General features: G+C 43.1%; 1 protein-coding gene across 4 annotated transcripts; it reads left to right on the plus strand.

The window, feature by feature from the left end:
• Positions 1-1,871: 1,871 nt before the first annotated feature.
• Positions 1,872-21,479, plus strand: ZNF329 (zinc finger protein 329). Of its 4 annotated transcripts, none has more exons than XM_081275393.1 (2): positions 1,872-2,163; positions 18,951-21,479. In XM_081275393.1, the coding sequence occupies exon 2, from the start codon at positions 18,959-18,961 to the stop codon at positions 20,510-20,512; it is 1,554 nt and encodes a 517-aa protein (XP_081131519.1). In that variant the 5' UTR covers positions 1,872-2,163; positions 18,951-18,958; the 3' UTR covers positions 20,513-21,479. The 4 variants fall into 4 exon arrangements, 3 of the variants coding, with proteins under 3 accessions (XP_081131519.1, XP_081131517.1, XP_081131518.1); XR_014019775.1 differs by lacking the exons at positions 1,872-2,163; positions 18,951-21,479 and adding exons at positions 2,235-2,455; positions 2,845-2,934; XM_081275391.1 differs by lacking the exon at positions 1,872-2,163 and adding an exon at positions 2,263-2,455 and having other exon boundaries at positions 18,951-21,478.
• Positions 21,480-21,916: the final 437 nt, after the last annotated feature.

Consider the following 21,916-nt stretch of genomic DNA (forward strand, 5'->3'; position numbering starts at 1 on the left):
GTTCCAGTGTGAAAGGAAGGAGAGAGATGAGCATGATCGTCAGGGGGCATGCACTTTACATTGGTGGACAGTGAAATCCAGAGACCACTGGGAAGAAATGGATAGGAAGATTTGGAATACAAAAGAGAAAGGGGATATTTGGAAATGCTAGGCCTTGAAGAAGCCAATCAGAAGTAGACCCAAGGAACTTGTCCAACCTCAGGAAGAAGGGCGGGTTCTTTCAGTACTCACTTTGAACTGCTGAGGAAAAGGAAAGAAATGGATAAAGGAAGCTTGTAGAAAGCAGGGAGGAAGTTGGGGCTGGATGAGCCCGTGATAATATATGAATTTTCAGTGTTAAAACAGTGGTTTGTCTTAGCTGTCCACGGGCTGCGTTGACTGTGTTGTGCATCGTGGCCTAGTGAGTGGATGGGTCTGGCATGGGGAACTCCTCACAACACCCACACAGGGATTGACCACTTGATGCAGCTCTGACAAAGGTCCCACACAGCACCTGAGATGGGTGTGACCTGCCAAGATGCCAGGCAACCTGCTGACTACAAGACATCATGAGACAAGACCCCGCCCTTGAAACCTTATCCCTGCCTTTGATGCCCTTAAGGAAACCACTAGAGTCATCTTTCCCTTGTCTATTCCAGTGCCCATGAGGACTAGATCTATCAGGAGCTCTGCTTTATGTAAATATATTGTTTTGTTCCTCACCAATTATTTGAGACTCCAAGTTTCCAGGTGGCTTACACCCTCCTCAGTCCCCAACAAGATGCTGGTCATCTCCCCTGTTAATCCCTGAAAAACGAAGGATGGGGCAGGGAGGTGCTGCACGTGTTAGTCCCTTTTCCCCCAACAACCCAGAGTGGTGGTGAAAGGCTGTAATCACAGCAATGTGGGAGCCTGAGACTGAGGCTGGAGGATTTCAAATTCAAGCCAGCCTTAGCAACTTAGTGAAGCCCTAAACAACTTAGACCCTGCCTCACAATAAAAGGTGAAAATAAAAAAGGGCCGGGGATGTGGCTCTGTCTTAAAATGTGTCTGTGTTCCATCCCCAGTACCTAAATGAATGAATAAACAAGACACAGAGCAGTAAAGGTTTTGTTCACAGCAGGAAGTGGACCTCTGACACTTCTAGAAGTTTCCCATTAAAAGAGAACTAAATGTCAGGGAGTGTTGTTGCTCTGTGCTTGAAAGGATGGCTCTCCCGGCTAATCTTGTGTGAGGATCACAGTTTTTGTTCCCCAATATCTAGCTCCACACTGAGCAGACAAGAAATGGTCTCTTGGAAGACACAGCCACGAGGAACCAACAGAGTCCAGAGGATGCCCTACTTGGATCAAGAAATAAAGCCTCTGGAGCACTGGCTTCATCCACCTGTCAGAAGCACCCCAAACTTACAGACAGCAGCCTGACTTCTGTGGCTCTGGACCCCATTCACCCATTTTTGAGTTTACATAAATGGAATTCTGAACGATGCATCCTTTTGTCTTCTTGTGCTCAATATTATTTGTGTAATGTTCATCCTTTTTTTTCTTTTTTTCAGGTGGTGTCGGGGATGAACCCAAAGCCTCCGTGTGCCAGGAGTGGTCTGCCGCTACATCCTCAATCTTACCCATTTTTTACATAAAGCAGTTTTTCTTCTATGCTGTTGTATAAAAATGCCAAATTCAGCTCATTCCTCTGTTGACAGACATCTGCGTGGATTCCGCTCTGGGACTTTTTAGGAACCTCTCTGACCGCAGCTGCATGCACCTCAAGGCGGAGTTTTGGTTAGGAATAGGCCTAGAGTGGAACCGCCGGGTGCGGGGCGGGTGACTCCACGCGGCGCTGTAGCGGACCCGGCCCACCCGCTTTCCAGCGCTGACACCGACTCGTACTCCGCGCCCGGGCCGGGCCGCCGCCCGAGGGTGCTGGTCTCCCGGCAGGTGGGGCCGCGGAGGCCGCCTCCTCGCTATTTCTTTGTGTTTATCTGACGTTTTTGTTACTGGGATCATCTTTACAGACACAGAGCGGGCACCTTCCCTTTGACAGCACACTAACCGCGGGCTCCTGATCCTAGGCTCGGTGACACACACAGACTTGACCAACCTGCCAAAGCCCTTACTTGACGGCACTGGAAGACGGTGGCTTGTTTCAAGCTCTCCGCGAGTGACAATGTCGACCAAGGCTGAGGTGCGCTTAGCTGAGTTCTAATATAGTTTTAAAAAAAAAAAAGGCCTGGAGGAAACGCGAGAGGTCGGGGTGAAGGAGGAGGTTGAGGAAGCACTGAGTCCGCGGGGCGAGGGGGGGGTGGCGTCCCCACGCACGGCGCTGACGTCGCGGGGCGGCGCGGGGTGGAAGGTCGTGAGCTCCCGCTCTCTTCCTCCACGGTGGCCGGCCGGTCGAGCCGGGATCTCTCGGGACGCGAACATCCGGGTGCCGAGGGGCGCGTGCGCAGTCGCCGCAAATATGGCGGCCGCCGGCGGTGAGTCCCGCCGCGCCCCTCCACCCCTCGGTGCCTGAGTTTCCCCAGAGGGCGGCGTGGGAGGGGAGCCGCCGGGCATAACTGTGTCGCGGCGTGCCGGTAGGCGGCTTTCCGCGGGTAGGGACGCGGCGGGCCCGCCGGGGCTGGCGTGTGACCGGCGGCTGCGTCTGCCCGGCTTTTCCTGGGCTCCGGCCGGTGCGCCCGCGGTGGCGTCTCGCCGCGGCCTCCTGGCGCGAGGCCACCCTGGGCGCGGGGCCCCCGGAGTCCTGTGGCGGGACCTGCCGCGCCGCGTTCCTGTCGGTCCAGCGGACTTCGCAGCTGCCTCCCACGGCTCAGGGGTTTCCTTCTCAGCGGCTGTCCGCCGCCTCTGTTGACTTCCGTTTCTATAGAAACGCAGCAAGACTGTGCGGTGGACTCCCAGACTGACCCGTGCCCTTGCGCCCTGAGATAGCCGTGCCTTTCCTGGGGTCCATCCTTTTTTTTTATTATTATTATTTTTTAGTTCTCGGCGGACACAACATCTTTGTTTGTATGTGGTGCTGAGGATCGAACCCGGGCCGCACGCATGCCAGGCACATCCCCAGCCCCTGGGGTCCATCCTTTTAGCCACGCGTAATCCGTCTTCTGTGCTGCACTTCAAAGTAAGTTGTAGATGACACTTGTCAAACACCTTCCTCTGCTTAGCATGAGTTAGAGTTCAGTATGGTTTCTAATTTTTTTAGGAAAAATTAACTTTCAGTGAAATGCCTAGATCTTCGTGGCATAGTTGGACTGATTTTGACAAAATTACCACCATGGAAAGATCTCTTATTCTTTGCCAATTTAAAAAATGTGGTTGGTAGGAACTAGGCTTGAAAAAATTTTTTTTTTCAGTATAGAGAATTGAACCCAGGGCCTTGTACATGTTAGGAATGTTCCACTGAGCAGGACCCCAGCCCTAAAAATGTTTTAAGTACCATGCTTTGTTCTTCCCTCCCCTATAACAGGTAAATTATTCTTTTCTCTTTCTCTCTCTCTCTCTCTCTCTCTCTCTCTCTCTCTCTTTCTTTCTTTTTTTTTTTTTTTTTTGGTAGGATTGAACCCAAGGGCACTTAACCACTGAACCATATCCCCAGCCCTTTTTAGTACTTTTTTTTTGGTGGGGGGAGGTACCTGGGATTAAACCCAGGGGCGCTCCACCATTGAGCCACATACCCAGCCCTATTTTTTTGTATTTTATTTAGAGACAGGGTCTCAATGAGTTCCTTAGCGCCTTGCTGTTGCTGAGGTTGGCTTTGAACTTGCAATCCTCTGCCTCAGCCTCCAGAGTGGCTCGTATTACAGGTGTGCACCACTGTGCCTGACTTAGTTTTTATTTTGAGACAGGATTTTGCTTAGTTACTGAGGCTGGCTTTGAACTTGCAATCCTCCTGCCTCTGCCTCCTGAGCTGCTGGGATTACAAGTGTGCCCCACTGTGCTCTGTGAATTTTACTCTTTTTCTATTGCTTGTTTTCTTTCTACACCTAGCTTTCCTGCCCCCATCCACTCTGTTCCCCCGCCCTTCCCCCCAGTCTTTTATTTTTAAAGTTTTACACCTGCAAAAAAGCTGCAGGAACAGTTTAGTGAACACTTGTAAAGTCATCCAGGTTCTCAGGTTATTAACAGTTTACCACATAAGCTTTACTTTTTTACCTTTCTAAAACACATGCACACACTTTCTCTTTTTGTATTTTACATGTATACAGAGTTGCACAGGCTGGTGTGATACAGGTGAAAATTTATGTACACTTACTTTTTTATTTTTATAATTTTTTATTTTATTTATTTATTTTTATGTGGTGCTGAGGATCGAACCCAGGGCCTTGCACGTGTGAGGCAAGTGCTCTACTGCTGAGCCATAACCCCAGCCCCACATACACTTACTTATGTTGGCTTTATCACTGAAAGTGTATTGTGGACATCATGACACTTCACCCTGAAATATTTTCACCTGCACTTCCTAAGCACAAGAACATTCTTGAACAAAACTAAAGTGTTGTTGTGACATCCAAGTTCTGTACTATTGGTAAGCAATTTTTGTGTAATGTAAAATCTGCATGTAGCTAAGTTGTTTTTGTATTTGGTTTGAACTAGAATCCAGTCCAGTCCAGTCCAGGATCAATGTTAAATTTAGTTTTCATGTCTTTTTAGTTTCCTTCAATCTGTGATCTTATTGTTGTTGCTTTTTCTTTCAAGACATTAACTTTTTTTTTTTTTTTTTAAGAGCCAACTGGTTATTTTGTAGTTTGTCCTCTTAGTGTTCAATTGATATTCTCATGGTTAAATTCAGGTTCTCCATCTTTCACAGGAAATTAAGTGAAGTCATACCCTTTTTGGTGTGCCACATGAGGAAGAACATGAAGCTGGTTGTGGTCAAACTTTGTCATGTGGTTAAAGACCTGTCTTCCAGGGCTCTCCATCTTTTCCCTATTGTACTTATTAAATCATCCTTGGGGTAACACTTTTAGTAATTTAAAAAAAAATTTTTTAATATGTGTTTTTAGTTTCTGATGGGTCTTTATTTTATTCATTTATTTATATGAGGTTCTGAGAAGCAAATAATGCCTCACACATGTTAGGCATGCACTCTGCCACTAAGCCACAACCCCATCCTCAATAATTGTTATTTTTTAATTTATGGTATGTTATTTATTCTTTTTATTTATTTATTTTTATTATAGTTGTAGACGGACAGCATGCCTTTATTTGTTTAGTTTTTTATGCTGTGCTAAGGATCGAACTCATTGCCTCACACATAGTGGTCAGCGCTCTGCCACTGAGCTACAGCCCCAGCTCATGTTATTCATTCATATATAGTCATATGTTTCAAATCTTTTTTATATGTTTAGTGTTTTTTGTGTATTAAGACTCTTCATCCTGGGGCTGGGGCTGTGGCTTAGCAGTAGAGTGCTTGTCTAGCACGTGCAAGGTGCTGGATTCGATCCTTAGCACCATGTTAAAAACAATGAGTAAATAAAATAAAGGTATCATGTCCAACTACAACTAAAAAAAAAAAATTTTAAAAAGACTCTTCATCCTGGGGCTGGGGATGTGGCTCAAGCGGTAGCGCGCTCGCCTCGCATGCGTGGGGCCCGGGTTCGATCCTCACCACCACATACCAACAAAGATGTTGTGTCCGCCGAGAACTAAAAAATAAATATTAAAAAATTCTCTCTCTCTCTCTCTCTCTCTCTCTCTCTCTCTCTCTCTCCCTCCCTCCCTCCCTCCTCTCTCACTCTCTCTTTAAAAAAAAAAAAAAAAAACTCTTCATCCTGATAACTCAAGAATATTCTTTACTATATATTTTATTTTAATCATACTCAAGTTTCTTTGTGTGTGTGCATTTTTTTTAATGAATAGTTCTTTGATCCATCTGGATTTTATGTGTGTGACAGTATGTACAATTTAGATTTTGTAATTTTTTTCTCATCTGAAAAGGCAGTGAGAGAAATACATGTGTCTTAATTGAGGTATGAGGTTATGAGGCTTTTTTTTTTTTTTTTTGGATACTGGTCCTTAACCACGGAGTCACATCCTCACCCCTTTTTATTTTTTATTTTGAGACATAGTCTTGCTAAATTGCTTAGGGCCTTGCTAATTTGCTGAGACTGGCTTTGAACTTGCAATCCTTCTGCCTCAGCCTCCCCATTTGGAGGTTTAGGCCACTTTTACCATCTTCCAAATTAAGCACCAGAGTGTATTTGCGGCTGTTGGTCCTTCCCTTCCTTTCACTGACTGCTTAGTTACTGCAACCTAGTGAAGAACCTCAACTTTGGGAGTACATTCCAGCTCCTCCTCTTTTCTTTTTAAGGGATTGTCTTGGCTTTTTCAGGTGCTGTTCTCATTTGTGTGAATTATAGAAATGGTCTGTCCTGCTATAGTGAGATTCCTCCAGAAATTTGCATTAGGAAGGCATTGCTTTTACAGGTGGTCTGGTGAGAGTCCTCATGGTTTCAGTATTGGGCCCCTTCATCCTTTGCACCATCTCTAGCTTGCCACTAGCTCAAGTATCCTTTCAAGTCTTCAGTATTTTTTTAATGGTGTAGGATTTTTGTTAGTTTTTGTTTTCTATTTTTTATGGGACTTTAATTTTTAAGACATTTTTTGTTGGTTATTGTTTTAGGAAGATTTTGATTATGGTGTCAGTAGTTATTCAGCAAATGATTATTTACTGGGCACCTAAATTCATCTAGAAATAAACAGCAATCCCTGCTGTGGCAGTGCTTATGTTAAATTTAAGGCAGTTATTTCTCTTGTTGAGCTCAGGCATTTAAAAAAAATAATTATCCCTGAGCCTGATTTAGTGTGCATGCTTGTAATCCCAGCAACTCAGGAGGCTGAGGCAGGAGGATTGCAAGTTCCAGGTCATTCTGGCAATTTAGCAAGACCCTGCCTTAAAGTAAAAAGAAGGGCTGGGGTTATGGCTCAGTGATGGAGCACCCTTGTCTTTAATACCCAGTACCAACAACACAAAACAACCTACCTGTTTTACCAAAGAAAAAAAGAATTATATTTAACTGAGAAGAAAAAAATGATAACTTATTATTACTTTATTATTGTAGTGAGAATTTAAATTATTCTTAACAGGAATAATGTGCTTTGTGGATTGATGTAGACTGCTAAATTCTTTTTTTAAAAATATTTTCTAGTTGTCAATGGACCTTTGTTTATTTATATGAGGTGCTGAGAATTGAACCCAGTGCCTCACACATGCTAGGCAAGCACTCTACCACTGAGTTAGGACCCAACCCTGGACTGCTAAATTCTAAAATAATAATTTCTATTATGTATTATGCATTTATACTCTGCCAGATATGTATATGGATGCCATGTGCATATTGTTACATTATGATTACATTATTGTTATATGTATTATATCATTTAATTCTTACAGTGATGATGAATTGGGTAGCATTAGTGTTCTCATTTTTTACCTGAGGAAACTGGGGCTTGAGAGAAGACTTGAGTTAGCAGAGCTGGCTTTTGACCCAGGACCTGTTCACATCCAGAACATGCTGCCTGGTTTGGCTATTTCAGAGCAGTTTTACTTAGAAGATATGAGGCAATATCTATGACTAAATGTACTTTTTGATTAAATGAGTTTAGAAACTTACTAGTGTGTGGGAATCTTATTATTAAAGAAATGGTCAGATCTCTTCTCTGCAACAGGGAAGGGGCGTGAAAAACATTTCTTTTTGTGTAAAAACATAAAACAAAATTATCCATCTGTTTTAATGTGAAATCAAAAGAAAAACTAGGTGTTGGGGCCACTGTGGAGAGAAAAGATGGGAGACACACACACACACACACACACACACACACTCACACTGATCAAGGGGGGTAAATGTTCTACTCAAAATGCAAGGGCAGCTTCCCAAGCTATTGGTGAAATAGGTTAACGGAGCAAGCTGGGCTTTTATTTTGGAGGAAAAGTGGGGCTGGGGTGATAATGGCCTTGCATTTGTTGGGGCTGGCATGTTTGATCTTGCTGCTGGCAGCAAATAGGAGGCATGGAGGCTTTCTTGTTAGCTTTCCTAGATGTGGGGAGAGGGCTTGAAAACTGTCAGCAAGTCAACAATCACACAGTAATCAGATGGGTTACTTTATTAGGTCAGGGTTAGAGTGAGTGGCAAATGATTTTGTTAAGGCATGGATTCTTTGAACAAATAAGGTAGGCATTATGGGTGGTCCACAGAGATGGTGGGAGCCATGTGGATGGGCAGGTCTGCTGAGGTCTGTCAACGTCATTGAGTGTGAGTGGTGCTCCTGCAGGGCCTGGGACTAGGAATGAGACCCTTTAGAGCTGAGTGCCTAGAATGGTGTTCTACACAAGCTCACCACATCACTTCGAAACCATTATTTCTCTTTCGAAGTCCCAAAGTGTCAGAAATGTGCCGGGTGGGGTTCTTACCCTAATAGACTCAACACACTTTTTTTTTGAGCAGCTTTATTTAGATAAAATTTACATCCCATACAGTTCACCCTTTTAAGGCATACAATTCAATGATTTTTATTATATTCACTGGCTTATACGTATCTTCCCACAGTTAATTTTGGAATATTTTCATCATCCCTGTCCCTTGCAAAAGAAAACCAATACCTGCTGGCAGTCACTGCTTATCTCCCCACCCCTCTTACCCCTTGGCAGTCACTAACCTTTCTGTCTATGCAGATGTCTTTTCTGGGCATTTTGTATAAAACCCATAATTTTTGATTCTTAGTGTCTGGCTCTTTTTTTTTTTTGGTGATGCTGGGGATTGGACCCAGGGGTGCTCTACCACTAAGCAACTTCTCCAGCCTTTTGTTATTTTTATTTTTTGGTTTGAAAAAGTTTCTTGATAAATTGCTGAGGCCAGCCTCAGACTTGCAATCCTCCTGCCTCAACAGTTGCTGGGATTACAGGCCTATGCTGCTGCATTTTACTGTATGTCTGGCTTCTTTTATTTAGCAAAATATTTTCAAGATACATCTATATTGTAACATGTGTCTCTACTTTGTTCATTATTATTGATGAATAGTAGACCAGATCAAATCTTCTGTTTCTGAAGTGTTCCAAGATAGACTTCAATGTTTAAAAGAAAAAATTTGTTAAAATGGCTTGAGTTTCTTCTTGTTAGGTTCTACTTTGTAAACTTCCACCCTTGTAGTTACCCATTGTGCATGTACTAGTCTTCTAGAACCAAGTAGGTTAAACTGAAACAGCTGGCTGGGAGGAACTCTCCAGGACTTATTTTCTAAAGAAAAGTATTCAGAGGAACAAAACTTAAACCTCCCTAGGTGTATTACGAAGTCATTCAAAAAGTAACCCAGTGAGACTTATGAATGGAAATATGTAGTACCCAGTCAACATTCTGCTTTAAAGAGTAATAAATGCAGATGAGTTTTAAAAACAAGAATATTTCATTATATCACATTTTGTTTCTCCTTTTGCCAATTAATGGATGTTAAATTGTTTCTACATTTTTCATATTACAAATAATGCTATGAACATTCATATTCAGTTTTTAAGAAATGGACCATTTTTGGTTTTTTTGGAATAGCTACCTTAGGAGCTGATTCTGGTCATCCTAGTGAGTATGAAATGTGATCATGTTCTGTTTTGGTTTGTACTTTTCTCTTGGTTAGTAATGTTGGGTATATTTGGTTTATTGGCCAATTGTATATCTTCTTTCAAGAACTGCCTATTCAGATGTTTTGTCCATTTAAAAACTTTGTTTTAGATGTAGATGGACGTAATACCTCTATTTTATTTATTTTTAGGTGGTGCTGAGGATCAAACCCAGTGTCTTCTATGTGCTAAGCAAGCACTCCACCACTCAGCTACAACCCCAGCCCCTTGTCCATTTCTCAAATGGGTCATTTAATTTTATTGTTAAATTATAAGGTATATCTGTCCTTTGTCAGACATGTGGTTTGTCCACATTTTCTCCTGCTGTGTGATTTGGCTTTCTCTTTCTTTCTTTTTTATGATGCTGGGGATTGAACCCAGGGCCTTATGCATGCGAGGCAGGCACTCTTCCAACTGAGCAATATCCCCAGCCCCTGGCTTTCACTTTCTTAATGACATTCTTTGAAGCATAAAAGCTTTTAATTTTCATGTAATGCAATTTGTTAACTTTTGAGTCTTTCTTTTTTGTTCCTGTTGTTGCTTACACTTTTGGTATTATAGCAACTTTCCCAAAGAAATCAAAAGAAAAACTAGGTGTTGGGGCCTAGTTTTTATTTAGAATTTATGCCTGCGATCTTTTCTAAGATTTGTATTGTTTTATCTCTTTATTGAGACGTGTGATCCATCTTAATTTTTGTGTGATGTGCACTGTTTTTTTTTTTTTATCAATATTTTTGTTTGTTTATTTTTATGTGGTGCTGGGGATTGAACCCAGGGTTTCATGTGTTCAAGGCAAGTGCTCTACTGCTGAGCTACAATCCCAGCCCATGTTTTTTAAACATTTTTTTAGTTGGGCACAATACCTTTATTTTGTTTATTTTTATGTGGTGCTGAGGATCGAATCCAGTGCCTTGTGCTAGACGAGCACTCTACCACTGAGCCACAACCGCAGCCCCCATTGCACTGTTTTTGATGAGTATTTTGCAGTGTGCTTCTCACCATCTTTTTATATATATATATATTTTTTGTTGTTGTTATTGATGGAACTTTATTTATTAATTTATTTATATGTGGTGCTGAAAATCGAACCCACTGCCTCACACATGCTAGGCAAGTGCTCTTCTACTGAGCTAAAACCCCAGCCCCCCTCACTACTTTTTTTTTTTTTTAAATTTATCTTTATGTGGTGGTGAAGATCAAACCCAGTGCCTCATATGGGCTAGGCAAGCACTCTACCACTGGGCCACTACCCCAGCCCTGCCCTTCACCATCTTGAAAGGCATTTTACAGGTAATGTTAAATATCCATATAACTTAAAAAGTTCTAAAGCTCTAAGTTCATGCAAGGAAAGTGTTTGTTTTTAAAAACACCTGTTTCTGTTTGGATATGTCATCTAGAAGACATAGGAACAGTCAGGTGCTAGAGAATATGTGTTAATCTTCTGTAAAGTTGGATTAGATGAAGGAGCAGGTGCTGCTGGGGAACAAAACTTAAACCTCCCTAGGTGTATTACAAAGTCATTAAAAAAGTAACTCAGTAAGGCTTGTGAATGGAGATATGTAGTACCCAAATAGTGCAATTTGTTAACTTTTTAGGTAGATGAGGATGGTACCTCTGTGGAAACAGCTCTCAGCACATAGGACTCGAGGCATCCCAGGATGTCTTACCCACAGGGCAGGGTAGGTCTTCCTGTGTCTTACCTAAGCAGCACAGTTCTCCAGCTTTGAAGTCCCGCAGGGCTGAGACAATGCTCACGTGCTTTTTTTTTGGGGGGGGGGGTGGAACCTAGGGCTTTGTGTGTGCTAGGCAAGCTCTTTACCATTGAGCCACACCACAGCCCAGCATCCTGTATATACAAAGATTTGGATTAAACTTCTTCAGTGGTAATGGATAAGAGGACAGGTTGGTTAGGGAAAGAATCAGCAATACTAGGGTCTCCAGACAAGTATGTACAGCGTCAGAGGAGGAGTAGGAAATAGAGAGCCCCCAAATATGTGAACAACATTGTGATGAGTTTTTAACAACATTATTTTTGCCATTGTACTGCCAAAAGTATATAACTGTATGGGAGGGGGCTGGGGAGTAGCTCAGTGGGAGAGCACTTGCCTAGCACGTGTGAGGCACTGGGTTTGAGCTCAGCACCACATAAAATAAATAAATAAATAAAACAAAGGTATTGTGTCCACTTACAACTATAAAAAAATTTAAAAAAATAAATATGTGGGAGGGCAACAATGTAAGATATTTTTAAGACAATCTTAATTTATGAAGTTCAGTAAGATTCTTGCATGAATTGCCTTAATGTAATGCCATTATCCTTAATCTGTCCTAATGTCTTCTATATACTCGTGATAATTTGTTACTTCACTGTGGAACTCAGGTCCTTGTCATCTGAGAATGGCTTAGTTGCTTTAGACTGCTGTAGGAAAATGCCATAAACTGTGTGTCTTATGAACAACAAAGTTTTGTTTCTTAGAGACCTGGGGACTAGGAGGTCCAAGGTCAAGGCAACAGAGGCCTTGGTGTGGGGTGAGGGCCTGCTTTCTGGGTCCTGGCTTGTCCTCATGTGGTAGAAGGTGGGTAATGGAGCTCTCTGGGGCTGCTGCTTTTTTCTATGACACAATTTATATATTTCAAATGGACAAAAAATTTTGTTTTATTTACAGTACCTTAAGATAAATTGCCGGGCTGGGGATGTGGCTCAAGCGGTAGCGCGCTCGTCTGGCATGCGTGCGGCCCGGGTTCGATCCTCAGCACCACATTACAAACAACGATGTTGTGTCCGCCGATAACTAAAAAGTAAATATTAAAAATTCTCTCTTACTCTCTCCCTCTATCACTCTCTCTTAAAAAAAAAAAAAAGATAAATTGCCTTTGTGAGCTTTATTTTCAGACCTTGAGATCTACAAGACATATCTAGAAAATTTACTATTGTGGAAAATGAAGACTGCCTGTAGTTTTTTTTTTTTTTTTTTCCTTCACAAATGGCTGTAACACTATCCTTTTGGTTCAGGGACTTTATTATTTTCTTTAGTCATCATTAAGTCCTGCAACTCTTACAGAATAACTTTGACGATATATAAATTCTGTCATTTTGCTAGCCAGTTCTTGGGTCCATCACTGAATTAGAACCTTTAACTCCATTCAAATTTACTTTTATTACTGAAAGGTGAGTGACTCACCCGAGATGGAGATTCAGCCAAGAGATTTATTGGGGGGCTGCCCAAAGGGAATGAAAAGGAGAGGCAGAGAGAGAGGAGAGGAGGAGGGCAGAGAGAAAGAGAGCAAAGGAAGAGAGCAGAGAGAAAGAGAAAGAGGATAGAGGAGAGAGAGAAGAGGAAGAGGGCAGAGAGCGTGAGCTTGCAAGCTTTGGCTTAAGAAGGGTTGCCTAGGCGATGTGGCCGGTGCTGATTGGCAGGGTGACTCAGGAACAGCGTGCAGATACCGTGTCCTGTGGGGATAGGTCAAGAACACTTTTGAATTTGGCGTCCTTTGGCTTGGTGCTCTTTGGAGAGAAGAGAGAGGGGTAAGGGATTCCGTGATGTTCTCGCGAGATGGAAACTTAATTTCAGTGGGGAGTCTCTCACACACCTAATATTAGAAATCTTACAGAAGGGGTTGATTTTGAGTATTTAGGCCCACATTTCTATTTTAAGGCTTTAGTTTTCATGAACAGTTCTTGGAGGCCCAATTATCCCCGTCTGTCCTCCCTCCCTCCCTCCCTCCCTCCCTTCCTTCCTTCCTCCCTTCCTCCTTTCTTTCTTTCTTTCACGAACCCAAGACACTCAACCACTGAGCCACATCCCCAGCCCTTTTAAGATATATTTTATTTAGGGCAGGGTCTTGCTGAGTTGCTTAGGGCCTTGCTAATTTGCTGAGGCTGGCTTTGAACTCGCAATCCTCCTGCCTCAGCCTCCCTAACTGCTTGGGATTACAAGTGTGCACCTCTACGCCTGGCATCCCTGTCCATCTTGTGTCATGTCTTCATCATCTTCTAGACCTCAGCTAACTGGGCCATCTCCTACTTCTTTCTGGTATTCTATTTCTTCCAACAGTTGGAAATTTCAAGGAACTTCACTCCTGAGCCAGTGGTGGTTGCCATTTTGTGTCCTTGGGGATTTTTTTATAAGGATGTCAATCCCCCCCCCCTTTTTTTTGGTACTAGGGGCATTTAACCACTGAGATAGATGCCTAGCCTTTTTATTATTTGAGATAGGGTCTTGCTAGGATGCTTAGGGCATTGCTGAATTGCTGAAGCTGGCCTTAAATTTGGAATCCTCCTGCTTCGGCCTACTGCGCTGCTGGATACAGGCATGTGCTGTTGTGCTGGATGTCATCAAGGAGTGAGAATTCATTGTGAGGAATGAGTATAAGTTGAGGGCAGTATCTCGATTTGTTGTAAGCTTCCTTCTACATGAAGGAACTTCCCCTGGTGTCTTAGAACACAGTGCAGGAAGCCATCCGTGAATTACACGAGGATCTTCTCTCGATATAGTAGCCAGGGAGATTTAGGGTTGACATTCCAAAGTATCCATGGCTCTCCTGCGGCAATAGACTGCCCAATGCACATGACCTTTATCTCTGTTCTGTGAGGAAGATCCCTCGTAGTAGCTCCGGAGATGGACGTAACCTATTGGGAATTGAATACCTTTAACCTTTTTTGGTGAAGAACATTCTGTGGAAGGCCTTTGATGTTTTCCCAATATAAATAAAGCAGGCACGGGCTCCATTTTGGCCAGAGTCTAGAAGCTTGATCCATCTGATTGGCTTACTCATCCTGCCCCTGCTTTTGAAACTACTTTCTGTGTCCTCTGTTTTTTTTCTACCATTCTATTTTTTCTAGCTTTTATTTCTCATCCAGCCTATTCCACCAAGGGGAACCCCATTTCCAACACCTACATTGGACGTGGACAAGAACCTAGTACTATGATACCTAAGTACCCAGGTTGCTGGTCCACAGAATGGTCAAGGGGTGGTGATATTGTGGTGTAGGGATCAAACCCTGAGCTTCACACATGCTAGGCAAGTGCTGTGCCACTGAGCTACTTCCCTGAACCAGTGAATTGTATTTTTACCTCCAGAATCTTTTGTTTCTGAAAATTCCCTTCGAGAGGTTATATTGTCCTGTGTGTGCTGTTTTATCTCCTCTTTTAGACTGTGCTTGTGAACCTGCCCTCAAGGTAAGGGTGTGCTCTGGAGCCTTATTTTCACAGGATGACCAGAGGCTGCACAGGCCCCTGTGCATCAGGAAGGCAGTCGAGGCAGCCTCAGGAGGCACGCTGGGTGGGAGCAGCAGCTGTGAGCATGGTTCCCTGAGCAGCTGGCCCCTCCATGGCATGGTTTAAAGCTGTGGGCAGAGTAGGTGCCTGAGCTTGGTTTGGCTTCCAAGTGAATTAGGGTATTGCTCACCTCAGTTTGGTGTTCCCACTTACGAGTTTTTGGGCAGGGTGTGGTGGCACACACCTGAAATCCCAGCGATATGAGAGGCTAAGGCAGGGGGATCACAAGTTCAAGGCCTACATCAACAATTTAGTGAGGCCCTCAGCCATTTAGTAAAACGCTGTCTCAAAATAAAAATTTAAAAAGTAAGGGCTGGGGTTGTGGCTCAGTGGTAGAGCACTCACCTAGCATGTGTGAAGCACTGGGTTTGATCCTCAGCACCACATAAAAATGAAATAAAAACACTGTGTGTCCACCTACAACTAATATATATATATATATAAATAAATAAAAAGTTCGAGAGGTGTGGATCAGTGGTGTAAAGGGTTCCTGGGTTTAATCCCTGGTACTGCCCCTGAAAAAAACAAACAAAAATGTTTGTAGTTCAAGCTTTCATTAAATACACTTTGAATTTGAGTTAAAGAGGTCTGTTATTTAATTGGAACATCTTGACTCTGAGTGGGGGAGATCTCCTTGAATTGCTTTTTGAAAGCACTAAGGTGTAGGGAGCTGCCTTCCACTTCAGGTGGTAGTATGAGCAGTTGCACTGGCAGGTCTTCTCATGCTTCATGTTCTTGCATTCCTGAGAGCAATGCAGCTGTGCTGTTTAGGGACTTTCCACTGTTCCTTGATGAAATCTGCATTTCACAACAAATATTATATATGTACCACTTCTTGCACTTTCCTTGTGGTCACTTCTTGCCAAAGTCTTTCCCCCACTGTTTCTCAAATTTATTTATTTATTTATTTGTTAGACATGGGCACAATATCTTTATTTTGTTTATTTTTATGTGGTGCTGAGGATCGAACCCAGGGTCTCTCACGTGCGAAATGAGCACTCTACCACTGAGCCACAACCCCAGCCCTCTCAAATTTAATAATTAATATTTTATGTCATTTGCTTTGCCATTTTTATTTATATTTTTGAGATAGTGTCTTGCTATGGTAATAGTGTTTCTATTTTGAGATGGGGTCTCACTAAATTGGCCTCAAACTTTTGATTCTCCTGCCTCGACCACTTTGTCATTTTTAAGTATGAGAAATAAAACATTACACATCAAGTCCTAATCCCCTTGAGTCCCTACTACCACAGGCAAAAATAAGTAATGTGCATTTGTTTAACCTATTTTTGTTTTTACTCCTTGGTATATCTTGAGAAATATTTTTCTTTAAAATATCTGTTTTACTTCTGCCACATAGCCATTGAACGTATTCATGGAGTGCAGTGTGACATTTCTTGCAAATCTTTTTTTTTTTTTTTAAGAGAGAGTGAGAGAGAGAAAGAGAATTTTTAATATTTATTTTTTAGTTATCGGCGGACACAACATCTTTGTTGGTATGTGGTGCTGAGGATGGAACCCGGGCCGCACGCATGCCAGGCGAGCGCGCTACCGCTGGAGCCACATCCCCAGCCCCTCTTGCAAATCTTAATGTTGAACAGTGAGCTCAGTAACCTTCATTTTTCTCCTTTTTTTTTAAGTCAAGCAATTTTAATAGGTTAATTGTAATCAGTAAAAGCACAAGTAACACAAAAGACTTGAATTTCATATCTTTAACAACTTTTCATAGTCCTTACTGTAAGGTGTTGAGGAAGGGACCCATGCTTTTTTGGCTTTCTTAGTTTATGACCACAGTCAGCAAATGTTCCACATGTGCCTAGAAGGCATCTGGCTCTGATGAGTGTGTGCTCCTTCATCCCAGTGTGATCAGGCTGGCTGTGTACATTCTCTCCTGCTTATCCCCATTCCGTTTTTTTGAATTTCCATTTCTGAGAGCATCTCACTGTGGTTGGATTTAGGTTATCTCCCTGCATTCTGGGTAAGACTTTTGCTCTGTGTTTTGCTGCATTTTCTAGGTGTTCCGTTGCCCTGTGCTCCTTGCTGGATGTTTGTTTGCTTGTCAAGGGATACAGGGCCCTTCCTTGGTTGGCTTTGCCTGTTCCACCCTGATGCTTTTGTCTTCTGTGTCTTTCTGCTTTGGTGTTTCTGTTATAAACTGTTCAAGAGAGTTGTTCTGTCCCGTTAAGGCTGTTCGCATTTACTGTTATTGGCGATATCATACTTCTTACCTTTTATTTAGCCTGTTTTAATTGTGCTCTTTGAACCCTGTATCAGCTGCTCCTGAATTGATCTGGCTTTCTTATTATTCTTCCTTCCACAAGGGTTTTTGTACTTCAGTGCTATTGACATTTGGGGTTGGGCCATTCCCTGTTGTGAGGACCATCCTGTACATCACAGGACATTCATCAGCGCCCCTGGCCTCTGCCCCTAGATGCTAGAAGCCCTAGTCTTGAAGTCAGAAGCATTTCCCAAGACTGCCAAGTGTCTTCTGGGGACAGAGCCTTCTGCAGGTGAAATCCACTACCTAGTCTGGGATGGAGCTCAGTGGTAGAGTGCTTTTGTCTGGCATGTGTGAGACCCTCTGTTCAACCCCAGCACTGCCCAACACACACACCAAGCTCCCTCTGGGCTTGGAAGTTTTGTATCACGCTTACTCTTTTACTTTTGACAAGCTGTAACAGGAATCAGAGAAATCTCAAGGACTTTGTCTCCATTTTCCCTTGTGAGAGGCAACAAGCCACTGCCGCCCACCGCCCTCTGGCTAACCCTAAATTGTTGGCACTGCAATCCCATCTCCCTCTCTCCCTTCTGGGTTTTTCCTGATGAACATCACTTCTCCCTTCCTTTGGCTAGTGTCCTTGGAGTTCAGTTCTGTCTTTGCTTTTCTGACTCTGCCCTTACCTCATTAACTCTGGGTTCCTAATTGCTATGGGGTGATCTGTGGTAGTAGTTCCCACTGTTTCCCGGTGCTGTGTCTGGCCCTCTGACCATCTCCACAGGCTTGGCTGATTCACGTCTTCCTACCTATAATTCTTGCTTGTTGAGTCTGAGATGCCTAAATGGAATTGCTGGATGGGGGTTTTGCCCATTTTGTTGTTTTGTTTCTTATGAGACATCTCTTCGGTTGCCCAGGCGGGCCTGGGACTTGTGCTTCTCCTACCTCAGTGTTCTCAGTAGCTGGGATCAAAGCAGCTACTACTGTGTCAGCTTTTCATGTCTTGTTTTAACAGCTGCTACCAAATTATCCTGACAAGCTGACTGACCACTTTATATGCCTTTTGATTTCTCATGTGACCTGCATGAGTTTTGTATTGTCACATTTTTTCTTTTGCTTATGTGAAATATACATATATTGTGGTCTTAAAGTTACAGTTTGTAATTGCTCAAATATCATTGACAGAGAGAATGAGCATGTATATTCCTTTACTCTCTAGGAAGTACTTCTTGGTAGCCTTTTTTTTTCTTCTTTTTGTGCTGTTCTGTTTGAGTTTTTTTTTTTAAATAGATTTTGGGCATTAAATCCTTTGTCACTTTTATATAATATTTTCTCTCCATCTGCCACTTGTGTCTTTTTTTGTTTGTTTGAGTTTTTTTTAAAATAGATTTTGGGCAGTAAATCCTTTGTCACTTTTATATTTCATAATATTTTCTCTCCATCTGCCACTTGTGTCTTTTTTTGTTTGTTTGTTTGAGGGTTTTTTTTTTTGTTTGTTTGGTTCAGGGCCACTTAACGACTGAGCCACATCCCTGCCCTTTTATGTATCTTATTTGGAGACAGGGTCTAGCTGAGTTGCTTAAGGCCTTGCTGAGTTGCTGAGGCTAGCTTTGAACTTGTGAACCTTCTGCCTCATCCTCTCCAGCTGGGATTATAGGTATGGGCCACTGCACCCTGCCTTGTGTTGTCTTTTATTGTGTGGAAATTTTAAATATTGATGTCAGATTTTTTTTTCTCATTTTACCTCTCCCTTGCACAGATGTGAATTTTAAAAAGAAAACAAGTAAAAATACATATACATCTAGCCCATCACTGTTTTCTGTTTCTCTTTCAGATACAGGTTTGTGTGCTTTACTCTGTCTTTTTCTTTTCAGCTTGGGACATGAGACTGGAAGCATTAGTCCAGAATGTTCCTGAGGACCTACTATCCTGTGACACAGACATGGAAGGTCCCACAAGGGAGGCCCCCTGCTTCTCCGTTCCAAGTGGCAGTTGGGACTGTGAGAGCCACGAGAAACACTTGAGACAGTCTGCTTTAACTCAGGAGAAGCCAGTGGCTCAGGAAGTAGTCTGTGAATATCTTGGTTTTGGGGAGCATTTGAGTGCAAGTTCAGGCTGTTTGCCACCTCAGAGAGTGCCCGCCACAAACGGTTTCCATGAATGTGATTCAGATGTTGAGATTTTGGATTGTGGAAGAACGTATAGCCATTCCCTGGATGTCACTCAATGTGGAAGAGGTCACATGAGAGAGAAGCCCCATAAATACCCAGGAAATGTTAAGTCTTTCAACCATTTTACTCTCCTTGGTGACCAAAAACTGATGAAAAGGGGCAGGAAACCTTATCAAGGGAAGGATGTTGGGGACGTCTTTGCTCTGAGCTCATCTCTTCATGGAAGCAAAAGTTGTCCCATGGAGAAACCATATAAATGCACTGAATGTGGCAAATGCTTCAGACGGAACTCATCCCTTGTTTTGCATCACCGAACTCACACTGGAGAGAAACCATATGCCTGTAATGAGTGTGGAAAATCCTTCTCCAAGAACTACAACCTGATTGTGCATCAGAGGATCCATACAGGAGAGAAGCCCTATAAATGCTCTAAATGTGGGAAAGCTTTTAGTGATGGGTCAGCTCTGACACAGCACCAGAGGATCCACACAGGCGAGAGACCTTATGAGTGTCTAGAATGTGGTAAGACATTCAACCGAAACTCATCCCTGATTTTGCATCAAAGAACTCATACAGGGGAAAAGCCATATAGATGTAATGAGTGTGGGAAACCCTTTACTGACATCTCCCACCTCACTGTACATCTCAGAATCCACACTGGTGAGAAGCCCTACGAGTGTAGCAAATGTGGAAAGGCTTTCCGAGATGGCTCATACCTCACTCAGCACGAGAGGACTCATACCGGAGAGAAGCCCTTTGAGTGTTTGGAGTGTGGGAAATCCTTCAACCGCAATTCCCACCTCATTGTGCATCAAAAAATCCATTCTGGGGAGAAACCCTACGAATGTAAAGAGTGTGGGAAAACGTTCATTGAAAGTGCATACCTCATCAGGCACCAGAGGATTCATACTGGGGAGAAGCCCTATGGGTGTAATCAGTGTCAGAAACTTTTCAGGAACATTGCTGGCCTCATCCGGCACCAGAGGACTCATACTGGTGAGAAACCCTATGAGTGTAATCAGTGTGGCAAGGCTTTCAGGGATAGCTCCTGTCTGACCAAGCACCAGAGAATTCACACCAAGGAGACTCCATACCAGTGTGTAGAATGTGGAAAGTCTTTCAAGCAGAACTCTCACTTATCAGTACACCAGAGACTCCATGACAGGGAGGGTCCCAGCCAGTGTCCTCAGTGTGGGAAAGTGTTCAGAAGAAGTGCATCCCTTGTCCGACATCAGAGAGCACACCCTAAAGACCAGCCTGTGTAAACATAGTGGATGCTGGGCCACAATTCTCTCAGCTTAGTGTGATGGCATGGCACCATTCCCTGGTCAGTAGAGAAGAATCCTCAGAGCTACCAGAGAATTGATGGACAAGCCATTCCCTAGCCAGTTACATCTGTTAGTGGTGAATCTCCTGGAGAAAATACTGGATGATGATAAATGGGGAAGAGTGCTTCAGGAATGACTGAGCCTATGCAGAACATGGTAGTGTGACACTGGAATAAAAAATGGGGGAATGTCAGCAAGACAGTTCCCAAAGAGATCCACCCCCTTCACATGAGGATACTCACACTGGGAAGAGCCTGTGTGAGTCCAACAAGCAATCCCTAGGAAGAATCCTGTGAGAATGAATGTTCACTTCATGTACATGAGCATCTGGATATTAACCTGTGTGATCAGAAAGAGAAACTTTGGCAGGAGCTCATGCTGAGCTTTTGTATCAGCAAAGACACGCTGGTGAGCCATCCCACACACTGCTCCACCTGCAGCAGCCACAGGATTGCAGTTAGACTTTGATGTGTGAATGAGCCAGAGTACTGCCAGAATGCTAAGGACTCCTCAGAAGGGGAATTGGACCAAGGAGGTGCTGGTAGACAAGGAAGTCATCCCTTTTAAGACTATAGCAGGCTCTTCTGTGATGGATGTCTGTTGAGGAAACATGGTCCATTGCATTGGTGTTGAAACAAGATCCCGAGCTGTCGGGTTTGCATACCCATTCCCACACGCACCATTGTTGCCCCTGGAGGCCATTTCCCATTCATTCCTTTCAGCCACTCTGAATAATTATAAAGGTTTTGTTGCTATGTTGAAAATGATTATGATGTTGCAAAAAGAAGGTGTAAGAGATTTATTGTCCTTACAGTCCACGTAAAGATATGTGTGCATATGGGTGTAGATTAGAAGTAGATGTTGGAGAAATAAACAAATGGCTTTGTTAGAGGATTGGAATTGTGTCTGGGCTTTTTTCTCTGTTACAGATAATTTGATAATGAGATAAAAGGAAAGCCGAGAGGATGTGAATTTGGTGTTTCTTGGGCCTTCTTTGCCAGTGGGGACTAGATTAGGGCTATGGAAGCTGTAGCATTAGGTGTGCATCCAGGAATAAGCATCTCTGGAATCTGCATTCCTCAGCTTAGGTGGGAGAATCATTTTCTTCCTTGGGACATGGATAGAATGGGTTTGAAGTTGTGGAGGAGAGCATGGGTCTCAGGGAACAGGAGAGCAAAGAAAATTCTGGAACAGGCAACCTTAGCATGTCCTTTCTGAGGCCTTGTAGAGGTGGCTGGCTTCTTGACACAGTTGCAATGTCCTGAGTGGATCCTTTGGAATTTTGCCTTCCCCTGTCTTCTCTGGCCCCTGTGAAGGGAGAGTCTGTGTAAAAGCTGCTCT

Source organism: Spermophilus citellus (assembly GCF_964194105.1).
Source record: "Spermophilus citellus genome assembly, chromosome: 18".
NCBI lineage: Eukaryota > Metazoa > Chordata > Mammalia > Rodentia > Sciuridae > Spermophilus > Spermophilus citellus.